The following is a 13,510-nucleotide window of genomic DNA, read 5'->3' on the forward strand; positions in this document are numbered from 1 at the left end:
GAAGAGAGGTTGAGAAATTCCAGATGTTGAAAAAGGAGAGAGGTAGAGAAGCCACAGCTGCTTATAATTTTAAAGAGTGCAAGGTATTGGCACAGGTTCCTAAGCCAGTGAAACCCGAGGCTGGGTAGATAGAAAGGACATCTTTATCATTATGAATATATAAAATGGGGACACCAAAAGAGCAATTAATGACCATTCTAAATGGCAGGAAAATGAAATCTGGGCAGGTACAAGAAAGAGTCATGGAAAGGGGAAGAATAAGAAGTGAGAGAGTAGATGGCAGGCAGTTCAGTCAATGTGAATTGTAAATGGGAAGTTTTATTTATTTTTCCCATTTCTTTTAATACTTTGCTTTCACCTAGACTCTTGAAAGAGGAAGAGAGGAAAAGAAACAACTAAAATTACTTTGGTGTATAAACAGACAGATTAAACTATTCTATTTGTTAAAGTGCAGCTACTAGGATGCCTAGAACACCCTTCCCATTCTGTTCTCTCTCCCAGACATCCAGGATGACAGTGTTCCCATGATCCTCTGCTGTACATCTCAGGATGGCATCTCCCTCAGAAGCAGTTTAGCTGTCAGAGTACTCAAGTAAGCATGTTATACCAAGATGATGAACAACACCAGTGATTCCCGACTGATTTAGACGGAGGGATTTCATGAGCTCAGAGAACTGACAGTGTCATTGGACAGAAACCAACCTGCCTGCAGGGTTAGGAAGTCTGAAGTACAGAGACTGTCATGGTGGCACAGTCATGTTCCGATAGAGCCTTCCCCACTGTGATGAGTGATCATGTTTGTTCTCTCCACACTCTAGGGGAGAGCACTCCATTGGTCTTGCCTAGGCTATATTCCTGCATCCTGGATTTATGACAGAGGGTGGGGGTAGGTTCTTTTAAGCCCTCCTAGCTTCTGCAATGGTATACAGGCCTCTGGAGTTATTGACCCATCATGCCTACACAAGACAGGGGCCTGGAAAGATGCCTCAGAAGAAGTCAAGAACAGCACCTGTTTTTCTGGAGAAGGTGGCTTCACATGGTGAAACACCACATGGTGACTTACATATTTTTGTAACTACAGTTCCAGAGGATTTAATGGCCTCTTATAGCTTCCATAGGCACAGCATGCAGGTAGTGTATGCATGCAAAACACCCATACATATGAAAGGAAAACCAAAACTATGTACAATGGGAACAAGAAATTATAATGTAATTGGTGACAGGAAGCCAAAGCAAGACAAAGAAAAAATAAATGAATTAATCAAGAATTTACTTAGTATCTACTGTAGTTCATAGGCCAGAATTATTTGTTGAACACATCTTACTATTGACATGGTATAGGCCTAATTATTTGGACATTACTTCTGTACTGCTTTGTTTAAAATTATGGATATTTCCTTATTTATCTCTTACTAATTTTCCTTATGTATTTCTTTATTTTGATCTCATTCATTGAAGAGAAAATTTATTGAATATTTTCTAGTCTCCAGGCATTATTCCATGTGTAGGAACAGATGTGAGGAAGTAGACTTATAGGACCTCCATGATCCCCAGACATACTCCAGCAGCAAGATCAGACTGTGGGAATGGTGTAGTTTAGAACTGGCTAATTCCAGCTAATTGAACACTTTCCAAAAGCAAAGGCTGTGTTTTCTTACATAAGGTTTTATAAGTATTTTATGAATAATGGTACTTGAATTGGGCACTCTAGAAGTATGAGACAAACAAGAAAATGTGTGTGTGTGTGCACATGCATGTGTGTGTGCCTGTATGTGTGCATGTGTATGTGTGTGTGTTCATCATAAAGTATAATATTGAGAACACCTAATCTGAATATGATGTGTTGTTGTCAAAAATATATACTTTATAAAAGTATTACATGAAATTATAATCAAGGGATGGAGAGACACATCATTGAGCAAAGCTGCTTGTTGGCACATGTGGTAATCTAAGATCTATTCCTGAGATCCATATGGTGAAAGGAGAGAACTGACCTTCTCAATCAAAATATTCAAATAAGATGCAAAATAAAATTTTAATGGAGCTATACAATAAAGAACATAAAATAACCTCATGTTTAGATTAGGGCCGCATTCTCAATATATTTTATAAAATATATGTACATAGTCTAAAATATGAGAAAATCTGAAAACTAAAACATGTTTATTTTATGTTTTGGGGACTGAACCTACAATCAATCGATCATATGCTGAGCGATTGCTGTACCACTGAGTTGGGCCCCAACCCAAGCACTTTGTGGATTAAAGTGACACAGTTGGTACAACTGATCTCAGGCGAGTTGATTAAGTTAAACCATGAGTTAAGACTGAGTATGTCTGAATATCTGTTGGCTAGAGTGACCTACTATGGACAGAGACTTCAAATGGAAGAATAAAAGAGCTAGAAAAATAGGTTTTCATAAATCAATGACATGATTTGGCATCTTAGCAATTAGAAAAGAATTGCTTTTTTTTTTTTTTTTTTTTTTTTTTTTTTTTTTTTTAAAGAGAAACAGATATTGGGTGAATTCCTAGGAAATATTTCTTGGCCACTGGAGTAAAAAGTTGCCAGTCATGATGGAATTCTACATTGAATTCGGCCTTTTCTTTTAGGGAACAACATTATGTTCCCAGGGAAAGAGTGCTAAGAGAAGGGTCAGGCATATGACATGATCTTGTGTTAGTGTCTCAGGGCCAGAGACAAGAGGGTTTTAGGATTATAGTTCTGTGATTTCCATTCATTTATAATGCTGTCTACTGCTCAGGCATTATAGTCTCATCTCAGGCATTCCTTCCTGAGGTTTAGGGAAAGATCCTTGACCAGATTGTAGGCTGTAGGGCCGTGAAAGGGGTCTTGCTTTTGGCTGAAGAGCTGGCTGGAAAGCCCAGAGACCCAACAGGTGTCCATTGCCTGTAAGGGACGGGCATCTACCACACTCTCAGAATCCAGGCTCCTAACACGTGTAGAGGAACTCTATTGACCTGCATTGTTCAGTCATGTTCAGGGCAATGCAGCTCCACCCAAAGAGCACAGGTAGAGGGCATGACTACAGGCCTCATGCCCTAGAGAGATTTACATACTAATGAGATGCCTGAAGGCCAGATATTTAACTCAGGTTTGCCCTGAGTTTTGGGGTGGGGGTGGGGGGGCACATCCAGACTCAACCACCATCCATCATGCCAATAAAAGCCAATAAAGGTTTTAGAAACACAAGGTCTTTCTCATGTCATTGGGGCCATTATGAACCATGGAGAAGGCCTTTAATGAGCCTCTATAGCCACAGCCTCCATGCCTAACTTCCTGCCTGGAGGGAAACCCTGTGTTTCAGCCACGCTACCCCACAGTAGGCAGCATCCTTGTCAGCCCTCACTGACCTAGAAGAGAGTCACATCTCTTCCTTTGACACTATTATGGAACATGCATGGGAAAGGCAGGAGTTCAAGACTTGACCAAACCAAAGGAAATACTAGACAGAACATGGCTTGACCCAGAAAGTGTATCAGCTGGCATCAGTATTGGAAGTCACAGATGTCCTGAGAGCTAGCATGGCTAGAGAAATAGCAGGAAGTGTTTCTTTCCATGTGTTTGTTCATTTATATTTCATGTGCATAGGTGTTTTATCTGAATGTAAGTTGGTATAATGGTCTAAGATCTCATGAAACAAGAGTAAAAGACAGTTGTGAGCTGCCATGTGGGTGCCTGGAATTGAACCTGGGTCCTCTGGAAGACAAGCAAGTATTCCCAACCACTGAGCCATCGCTCCAGCCCCTCTTTTATGTGGCTTTATAAAGATGTTTCATGATGTGATTTCATGATGGATGTGTGATCATTTGATTTGGAGAGGTTTATTATGTGTGTAGGATCTCAACAGTAGGCAGAAAGGCAGAGGCCACATGGTAAGGACAGAAAATGATAGGCGTTACACAGAAAGTGAACACAGTGTATACTGGGTATCTGTTGCTGAAGATTTTTCCAGGAAAAGTAAGGGGGTCTCTTGAATGAAGGACAGGGGATATGCAATGGTGACTGTTAGGTACAGAATCATGGGTTAGTTTTAGGATTGTCATCCTCAATTTGCCTTCATTACACATGAATATGAATGTCTGTGATTCAAATAGCATGCAGATACCTGTGTTCAGTAACCAGCTTGAATGGAGAGCACACACAAGAACCATTTCCCCTGTAGTGCACATAACCTGTGTGATTTCAGAAGTGATTTTGTATAAAACAGTTTACATTGTTCTCATTTAGAGCTGTTTTTCCCTATAGATGGAGAACAGATATTGTATAAAATTTATAAAACGTGTAAAAATATATAATTTTTTTTTTTGCTTCAGGACATTTCAACTCTTATTAAGAAAAAGGAAATATGATAGGAAAATCATTTGCTTTAGGTTTATTGAACTGACCTGAATTTGTGTCTTTAGACACAATTTGGTTCCTAAGTGATTTTAATCTTTTTCATTGATTTAGAGAACTAAAAATAAACACTCAGGAAAGTACCCTTCTCACTGAAACATAGAAACATTTTACATAGATATTTGACGGGCAGGATGACATATTCTAATGCTTTAGACAAATCAAGTTTTTACAGAGATAATATTTACATAAATATCTGATTAGTTTATATAAACAATTTAAGTGTCCTTTTCCTATTTTGGGTGGTTTTCAAAAAGTGAATCACAGAATTCTTGAAAAGTTTTCAATTGGAAAGACTATTTTAGTCAAGTATTGGAAGTTTGAGAATGTCAATAAAATAGCAAAACTTTAATTTATTTTCTTCTCAAAAGACACTGCTTATCTATACAGACTCACACAGAGTTGCCCAAGAAACAAACAAAGGGTCCATTGTTATTTTGTGTGTGTGTATTGAGAGCCTTGTATGTCTGTGTACAGCTGCACTTGCCTCTGTATACAATTGTGAGGGTCAGAAGGAGAGGTTTGCTCTCTTCATCAATCTCACTCCTCTTTAGCTTCTAGGAAAAAGTCAGTCACTAACCCGAGGGCCCCCAGGATCTGCTTGTCTCTGTCCTCCCATTGAAGGGGTTCACAGACACATGTTAGTGTCAAAGAGCTGAACTCAAGCACTTCCATTTTAACAGCAAGCGGTTTCCTCACTCAGCCCCCTTTCCTGCTCTTTTTCTATTTCTTTTTTTCAGATTTATTCATATATTTGAGTGCTCTCTTTTAATGTAGGCCAGGAGAGGGAATCATATCCCATTACAACAGTTGTGAGCCACCATGTGGTTGCTAAGAGTTGAATTCAGGCCCTCTGGGAGAGCAGCCAGTGTTCTTAACTGCTGAGCCATCTTTCCAGCCCCTCTTTTTCAACTTCTTTAGGTGTGACACTTGAAGCCCACCTGTCAAGCAAGGGTCACCTCTATACCTTCTCTTCAAGTTCATGTTAGGGAAACACCAAGATGTAAGGTTGAAACTATTGTATAAAATCTGTCAGATACTGTTGGCTAAAGATAGGATATTGTAAGACTTAGTTCCTGGTCAGGTACGTACTATACTACTCAGTTCAGTGGTGACAGATGAATTTACTGACTTATGTGCCAGTGAAATTTATGTCTCCTTACTACAAAAATGTGAACCTAAGAATCAGTCCACAGGATGGTGAAAAAGATGCTTAGGAATTTTCACAAACACAGAGATTCCGGAATATAGACCATAGAGCTGTTCACGGAGATCCAGGGATTTGTCTAAGACAAGATCAGCTGTGTGGCATAAACAGAACCAGAAAAATGTCATTTTTTTTCTAACATACTAGTGATGTAATAGCAAACCTCTTAGGAGTGGGACAGGTTGCCAAGTACATTAGCTACATTCCCTGAAATATTTGATGTAAAATTTAAAATGTTTGTTTGTTCAACCAGATACAAATTATTTTATGCCAACGCAGTTCTGTATGTATCTTTATTAGGTCTGAGCTTTAACTTAAATTCAATAGCTATACTTCCATCTTAGGAATACGTTTAATACAAACAGGTTCTATAACCTTAGTTTCACCAGAAATTATGAATTAGTCTTCAAACAATTTCATTGAGAATTACTTTGGGCTATGTTTTATTACATGTTAAAAGGAATTTAACAGAAAAAAACATTTCTTAGGCTTCATGTGATGATTGATCAGAAGTCCTATAAAAGGTAGAAAGTCCCAATCATTTTACTTCATCAGAAGTATGCTTACCCATGAGTTTCCAGATTTGTTAGCAATGAATTTTTTTTATTTTTAAAAGATTTCTTTTTAAAATTTATTTATTTATTTTATGTATATGTGTATACTGTTGATGTCTTCAGACACACCAGAAGATGACACGGATCCCATTACAGATGGTTGTGAGCCACCATGTGGTTGCTGGGAATTGAACTCAGGACCTCTGGAGGAGCAGCCAGTTCTCTTAGCTGCTGAGCCATTTCTCCAGCACCAAATTATTAATTTTGACTAAACTAAATTTAGTAATTCATTACATAAATTGTTTTTATATTGAAGTAAGCTTCCATTGATTAAAAAAAAAAAGAATCCCAATGAAGACTTAAGTGTATTCCATAAACATAAGTATTCCTAGAGCTCTGGGATGGACAGAAAGTAAAATTAATGAACATGTAACCAGAAGGGGGAGGGACTAGAGGATTTTAGAATCTGAGGAGCAATATGCCATAGGAGAATGTTACTAAGCCTCAAACTTTGTAGAAAGAATATTTTCTCTGGTATGACTTCCGAAGGTCTTTTATATGTGTGGGAATAAGGTATACTTAAACTTAACCTTTGAATCACCACAGTTACTTACACACAGGAAGCTCCGTCCTGTTTTGGCATTAGGAACTTAGGGACACGCTTCAGTTCTATGGAGGACTGCAGGTCCAGCAAGCACAGGATTCTTTCCTGCCTTGGGGGACTAAGAAGAGAGCCCCCGCAGCAATTATGCACTTCATGGCACTCTAGTGGTTTACCCGTTAGAGAGGGCCTCCGGGGGAAGGAAGAATATGGCTCAATTAATTAGAACCTGTTAGCAAACTCCAACTATTACCCTATTTAGCTTTTCAAATCACTGATAGATGAAATACCCACAAGGTTTGGAAAGGAAGTAAGACTGAACAGTCAAGTAAGATGATTTGTCTAACAGGACACTAGCTCTTGTGTGCATTCTCAGACTCTGAAATGCTAGCTGTCATTAGGCTTTAACCACAGACCTCACCCTCTGGTTATCACCTCATTAATTGAATAGTTTTCTCTTACCCAAAGCTCTTGCAATGAATGCTGCATGAATTACATTTAAGGCTTCATTAGGGTAAATTTTTTTCATCAATGGACATGTAATTTAATATAGAAACAATGTACAGAATGAACATTTTCATAATTTTAGCTTGTTCAGAAGGAAGAAAGAGGAAAACTCGTCTTACTTTTGTAGTCTCTGAAGAAGGTTAATAATCATGATGTCTGTAGAAGAATTGATATAAAACACTGATATTTATGAATCAATTATGAAGGCTATGTGGAACTATGATTGCAGATGCTGCTTCCCTGGCTGTTCGTCACAGTCCTGAACACTGTAGAGTTGGTATCTGTAACAGTGAATGGCTCTTGTTAATTATCTAGGCATCGATACATTATTCAAGTAATATTTTCTTGTTCTAACGGCATTTTTGAATTCTACAATGTTCTCATGGAACAGAATCATACTGTATTCAAATTATAAATATACAACATAAACTTCTCAGTAACTTTATCTCAGATATTCCTTTGTGCTTGGTTAGTTTTATGTCAACTTGATGCAAGCAAAAGTCATCCAGGAGGAGGGAGCCTCAACTGAGAAAACTTGTAGGACATTTTCTTAATTAGTGACTGATGGGAGGGGGTGGCAGACTATGGTAGGTGGTGCCATCTACCCTGGTATCTTTAAGAAAGCAGACCGAGCAAGCCATGATGAGCAAGCCAGTAAGCAGCACCCATGGCCTCTGCACCAGCTCCTGTCTTCAGGTTCCTGCCCAGTTTCAGTTCCTGCGCCGAATTCTTTCAATAATGGACAATGACATGAAAGTATAAGCCAAATAAACCCTCTCCCCTCCAAAGTGCTCTGGTCATGGTGTTTTGTCCTAGTAATAGTAACCCTAAGATGCCCTTATATTCACCTTAACTACTTTCACGAAGGTAAGGGTGTTGGGTAGCCACCTTAGTGGCTCATGTTTGTTATTACCTTTGTATCTGTTTCCTGGAGTTGTTGTCGTTTTGTTTGACATGTAGTGTGGTCAAGACTTGACTTGAAAAGCTCTATTTTCAGTTGACTGAGTCATAGTCTTTTGAGTGGTGAGGTGGGTCAAGGCAGAGTACTGAACTAAGGTGTGTGAGGCCCTGCGGTTCATTCCCTGTGTTAAAAAGAAAAAAGGAAGGAAGGCAGAAAGGAAGGAGAGAGAGATGATCAAAGGAGGAACAGAAGATAAAGAGCCTCTTAACATGAGTTACCTTTCATTTAAAAAGCTTTGCACACTGGCCTTATGAAGACCATGAGTGGGTTTATCATAATAGAATTTGACAGACCTCCCGTGAGCCTATATTGTTCTGTTGTCTCCTAACTTTCAGTTGTATTTCATAGATATAGTTAGCCTGTCCAGCCCCATCAAAAATTTAGAGCTAAGATCTTTATATGAGATTTTCAAAAATGAGGAATGACGACGCAAAAATATGATCTCAAATATTTTTAGAAAGCCCAGAGGAGGCAAATTAAACTTTGGTTTTCTAGGCCTCATTCCTTTAACATTTAAGAGAGTGCTCTAATTTGTAAAATGTTGCTATGTGGCTATAATCACAGAACATAAAGTCTTTAGTTACATAGTCACAAACGACCTTGTTTATATTGAGTTTATGTTGTATTGTAGAAAATAGAGTGGTTGGTGGTAAGAATCGAGTTGAAGCAGGTGGATTTATGGGCAAAGCATCAGAGTAAAGCCAATAACTAACCCCCGCTGACACTCACATGCACACACAGACGCAGACACGTGCACACACACAGTAGTAGCAGAGACTTGCTTCTGAGTTTCCTTTCTTTGCAACTCATGCAGCTGATGAGAGAGGAACTGACTGCATCACTGCATCAAGGCACAAACCATCCTCTTCTGGGTAATTTCACTCTCGTTCTTCCAGCTCCTGAGGAACTGCTTGGGTGCACACAGAATGGCTTCCTGAGCAAAGTTCACGTGTGGTGTAGTTTGAGAGCTCTGATTTTGCTCTGTGATACTCTGAGCTAAATAATAGGAAAACTCAATACGAGAGGAAGGGAAGAAGGCAAGCGTGAACGCTTTCCTCCCCTAGTTCAGAAAAACAACAACATCGAGCTGATGCTGCTTCTCAATCCCAAACAGCTACCATTATGAAACTGGAAGAGATGCTGGGATGCAGAGTGCTACACAACCACTTTACCAATGTGTAATTTTACATGTCATATCCAGTTGCCTCAATATATATGAGTGTGCCAACACATACGGGGTGCTTGTTATCTCCTTCGTCTGGGTATCACAGAGAGTTAACTACCAGCCACATAAAAACCTATTGTATTTGTATTGCTAAGTGGCCTACTTTGAATTTCTCAGTGGGTCTCTTAATTTCCCTGTGAGATGATTTAGTTATATCCAAAAGCATATTGTGAATGATGAGGACGTGTCGAGGAATAATTCATCTTATTAGTGACCTAGCTCCTGGAAATAGCGACCTGATCCTAAAACTGCCCCCCACTTGATTAAATTCTGATGTTGTCCAGTGAAACACTAGCAATGGGTGCTAGAGCTGAGACAAAACTTTAAGATACCATGAGCCACATCTTTCACTCCCTATACCACATTAAAATTTTTGACTTGCTAGGTAAACAAAGGGTAGTCAATGGCAGAGAGTGACCATTTAAATACTGGACAGTTCATTCTTATTTGATTTGGAGATTGGCTTAAATCACAGAAAAGAGCTGGTAAGTATTCAATAGGCATTGGAGGTGTGAGGAATTGGCTAGACATCACATATGAAAACAGATAGATGTCACACAGCATGACGAAGTTTGGCTTCCATGGATTACTCTGCTAAATTAAAATTCTAGGTACCTCAGGAATACCGAGGTTACTAAGAAAATGTGCTTACCGTACATGTATGCTTTTGTACTGTTTGTTTTTGACCAGGCTTCCCTTTCCTCATGGTCTTGACATGGCTGTTCCTAATCATAAACTTCCTTCAGGTGGCTGTTCTCCAGTAAGCCCAGCTCTACCAGTGGGCTGTGTTCTGCAGACAAGACCCATAGGGTTTTTATCTTAAAGACAATATCTCAATATCATACAAAAGCATACGAAGGGGACCAATTCTAAGCTTGTAAGAAAGACCTCTTAGTATGGGCAAGACAGTTCATATGTCTTTACTTCCACGAGGTTACATGTGATATTCCACAATGGGAACTACTAAGGGAATTACTGATCATAATTCACGTGTTTACCCACCCTCCTGGGACACAGCAGGGGCGATCCATGTAGACAGAAAGGTGATTCTCTCCCAATCATGTAAGCGATCCTCAAGTGGGAAGGAAGCATCTTGACACCCCGTAAGTACAGGCTTCCCTCATGCACAGCTGGACAGAGCCATCATCACACACAGGAGGAAGGTGGAGGTGGCTGGAGGGCTGGAAGCCTCAGTGCCCATGCACCCGTTTCATGACTGCTGAGGGAGTTTGTCGGAACTTCCCAGATTACATCCAAAGATGCTCAAGCCTTGGATCCAAAACACCATCATGCTTCCATGTGAACCTTTACCATCCTTCTGTAGGCATTCAAATCTTCTCTAGAGTAGTTATTATATCTTATATAATTTAGACACTTCCATAAATGATTGCTATAGTTTATTATTCGGTAGGAAGAAAAAGAAAAAGGGGAAAAAAGAAGGCCTGGGTGTGTTGAGTGTGGATGCACTTATTTTTCAGATTCCTTCCTTCCTCATTTCCCTCCTTCCCTCCCTCCCTCTCTCCCTCCCTCCCTTTATCTCTCCCTCTCTCCCTTCCTCCCTTCCTCTCTCCCTCTCTCCCTCTCTCCCTCCCTCTTTTCTTCCTTCCTTCTTTCCTTCCTTCTTTCCTTCCTTCCTTCCTTCCTTCCTTCCTTCCTTCCTTCCTTCCTTCCTTCTGTCCTTCTTTCTTTCCTTTAATATTTTCATTGAATATGCAGTTGTATAAGCCACAGACACAGACACTGTCTGGACACTCTTACAGACCATTGGTTGAAAATGATACAATTTTGTTTGATTTACAAAGGCCTTGAATAACTTGCGATTGTAAACTCACTCACTGCTTGTGTTCATAGGCTAAGAGCTTCAGTTCTGTGAAGTAGGGGAAGAATTTATGCAATGGGTCTCAGTAGATGGCTCTGCTGGGGTGACAATATAGAATAGAACATGCCACTAACTTTGCTTCAGGAGAGCTGAGTTGTTTTGATGGCATTTTGAAGAAGTTTCCCAGTGCTCTCTGGGTTGAGAAAAACAAGTGAATGAACAAAATAACCAACAAATCTGCCATACCAAATGAAGAATGACAAGAGAGAGGCCCAGGAACAAATCTCCAAGCTTTATCCTAGCTAGTAGTTGTTGATGGATAAATTAACAAAATTGGAGTACATTAATTATCCATCTTTATTGAGACCACATAGTAAAGCAAAGTTTTCTGTTCTTTTACTTATAAAAATGAAAAGAGCAGAGACTGATGGTTAAAAACCAAGCAAGCAAGCAAGCAAGCAAGCAAGCAAGCAGGCAGGCAGGCAGGCAGGCAGGCAGGCAGGCAGGCAGGCAGGCAAGCAAGCAAGCAAGCAAGCAAGCAAGCAAAGTGCTACTTTAGAAACAGAGATGCAATTGGGGTCCACATCAGAACTTCCTTTACCCTTGGGAATAGGAGCAAATGCACCATGGTGTGTTCCAGCATGCCTGGTGTATATTCTTTCTCTCTAAGTCATACTGTCAGTGCTGGGGTTTCCATCCTACGATGCCTATGACTTTTGCTGTGTTGCAGGCATCTTGAATTCTCCTCAGGGCTACTGAGTGCCAACTACTAGCAGCAGACATGTGTGTAGCAAGTATGAGACTAGATCTGGAAACGTGGCAATCCGTCCTTCTCTGTATTACAGTCAAGGCTGATGCTACAGTGAATATTGGGGACTGAGTAAGTGGAGAGCAGACTGAGAAATTTGGAGGCATGGTGCTAAACTTATTGATGTTTGCCGAATAAAATTTCTGGATAAATTATTTTTACCCCCTTTCACATCACTCGAATTGACATAAAATATATGCATGCAAGCCTCTATTTCCTCCCTTCCACCATCCCTCCCTCCCTTCCTTTATCTCTCCTTTCTTCCTCCTTTCCTTCCTTCCATCTTCATTCCTTTCCTCCTCTGTGATGTATGTATACCCATGTGCATGTATGGGCTTGCACTGGTTGGTATGCATGTACGTGTACACATACGAACACAGAGGTCACGGACTGATTTTGGGTGTGTCTTCTTAAGTTGTTCAGTTCACTACTTTAGTTTTCCTAAGACAGTTTCTCACTGACCCTGAAGCTCAACACTGATTTGCCAGCAAGCCGGAAGGCTCCTCCCATTTCCACTTCCCATGCTGAGAAGTACAGCTTGCATGTGGCTGTTGGGATCCACACTCTGCTCCTCATGTTTGTGGAGCAGCTGCTTCGTTGACCAGGCCACCTCCCCAGAACCCACTTTTTCTTTTGTTTCTTCTTCTTCCCTTCCTTTCTCTTTCTCTTCTTCCTTCTTTTAATTTCTACCTTTCTCTTTCTACATGGAACTTGGACTAGTTCTCATAATTAAAACAAGGCTAAGTGTGTCTTAAACATCTGTACAAAACATCATATGTTTAATAAGACACAAGCCCATAAACAAAATCATTCCTCTCCAGTTATGCCCTTTTCTTGGGTACATATGTAACCTGGGTTAGCTTGATTTTTCCCACTCTTTTAAATTATTGCTGTCTAAGCTTCCATTTGATAATTTTCTCATTAACTTTTTAGCAACAGAAAGTCAGCAGGAACTTATTTCTTGAATTACTTTTTCTGACCTTCTACAAAATGATAATTACAAAAAAGAGAGAGAGAAGGGCCTAGAAAACTTGTTAAAATTTTAAGCTTGTAAAGTAGCTAAAGCAATCCCTTCATGCTGGTGTTGATTTCAAAATTAACATTTGGTTCATGTGCTTCTAAAATAATCACTGACCCTTACCTTGTGGACTTTCCACAGGAAATGAATACAGCAGAAATTACTTTGACCCACTGGAGGAGGAGGAAATAAACTCAAGGCAGTACCGGATGGAGGTCAGCAGACGGGGTGAGCTAGAATTAAGTATGTAATTTTTGTGTCAGAATATTCTCTTCCATTCATGAAAATGAGGTGGCAAAGATCACGCGTGCGGTTCCAGTTTCGTTTCACAGCTTACAATTTAAATGGTAGGTTTCAGTTGCGCATGCAGTATGATGGGCGGAAGATGAGG

At 39.9% G+C, this 13,510-nt stretch overlaps 1 protein-coding gene across 1 annotated transcript in view; it reads left to right on the forward strand.

The window, feature by feature from the left end:
• LOC117714091 (uncharacterized) overlaps nucleotides 1-13,510 on the forward strand; it is a 280,965-nt gene that overhangs the window by 25,270 nt on the left and 242,185 nt on the right. Inside the window, exon 7 of the mRNA XM_076939837.1 lies at nucleotides 13,261-13,347. Within this exon, the coding sequence (XP_076795952.1) occupies nucleotides 13,261-13,347 (87 nt within the window). The remainder of the gene's footprint in view (nucleotides 1-13,260; nucleotides 13,348-13,510) is intronic.

This window comes from Arvicanthis niloticus, chromosome 8 (assembly GCF_011762505.2).
Source record: "Arvicanthis niloticus isolate mArvNil1 chromosome 8, mArvNil1.pat.X, whole genome shotgun sequence".
In the NCBI taxonomy this organism is placed as follows: Eukaryota; Metazoa; Chordata; class Mammalia; order Rodentia; family Muridae; genus Arvicanthis; species Arvicanthis niloticus.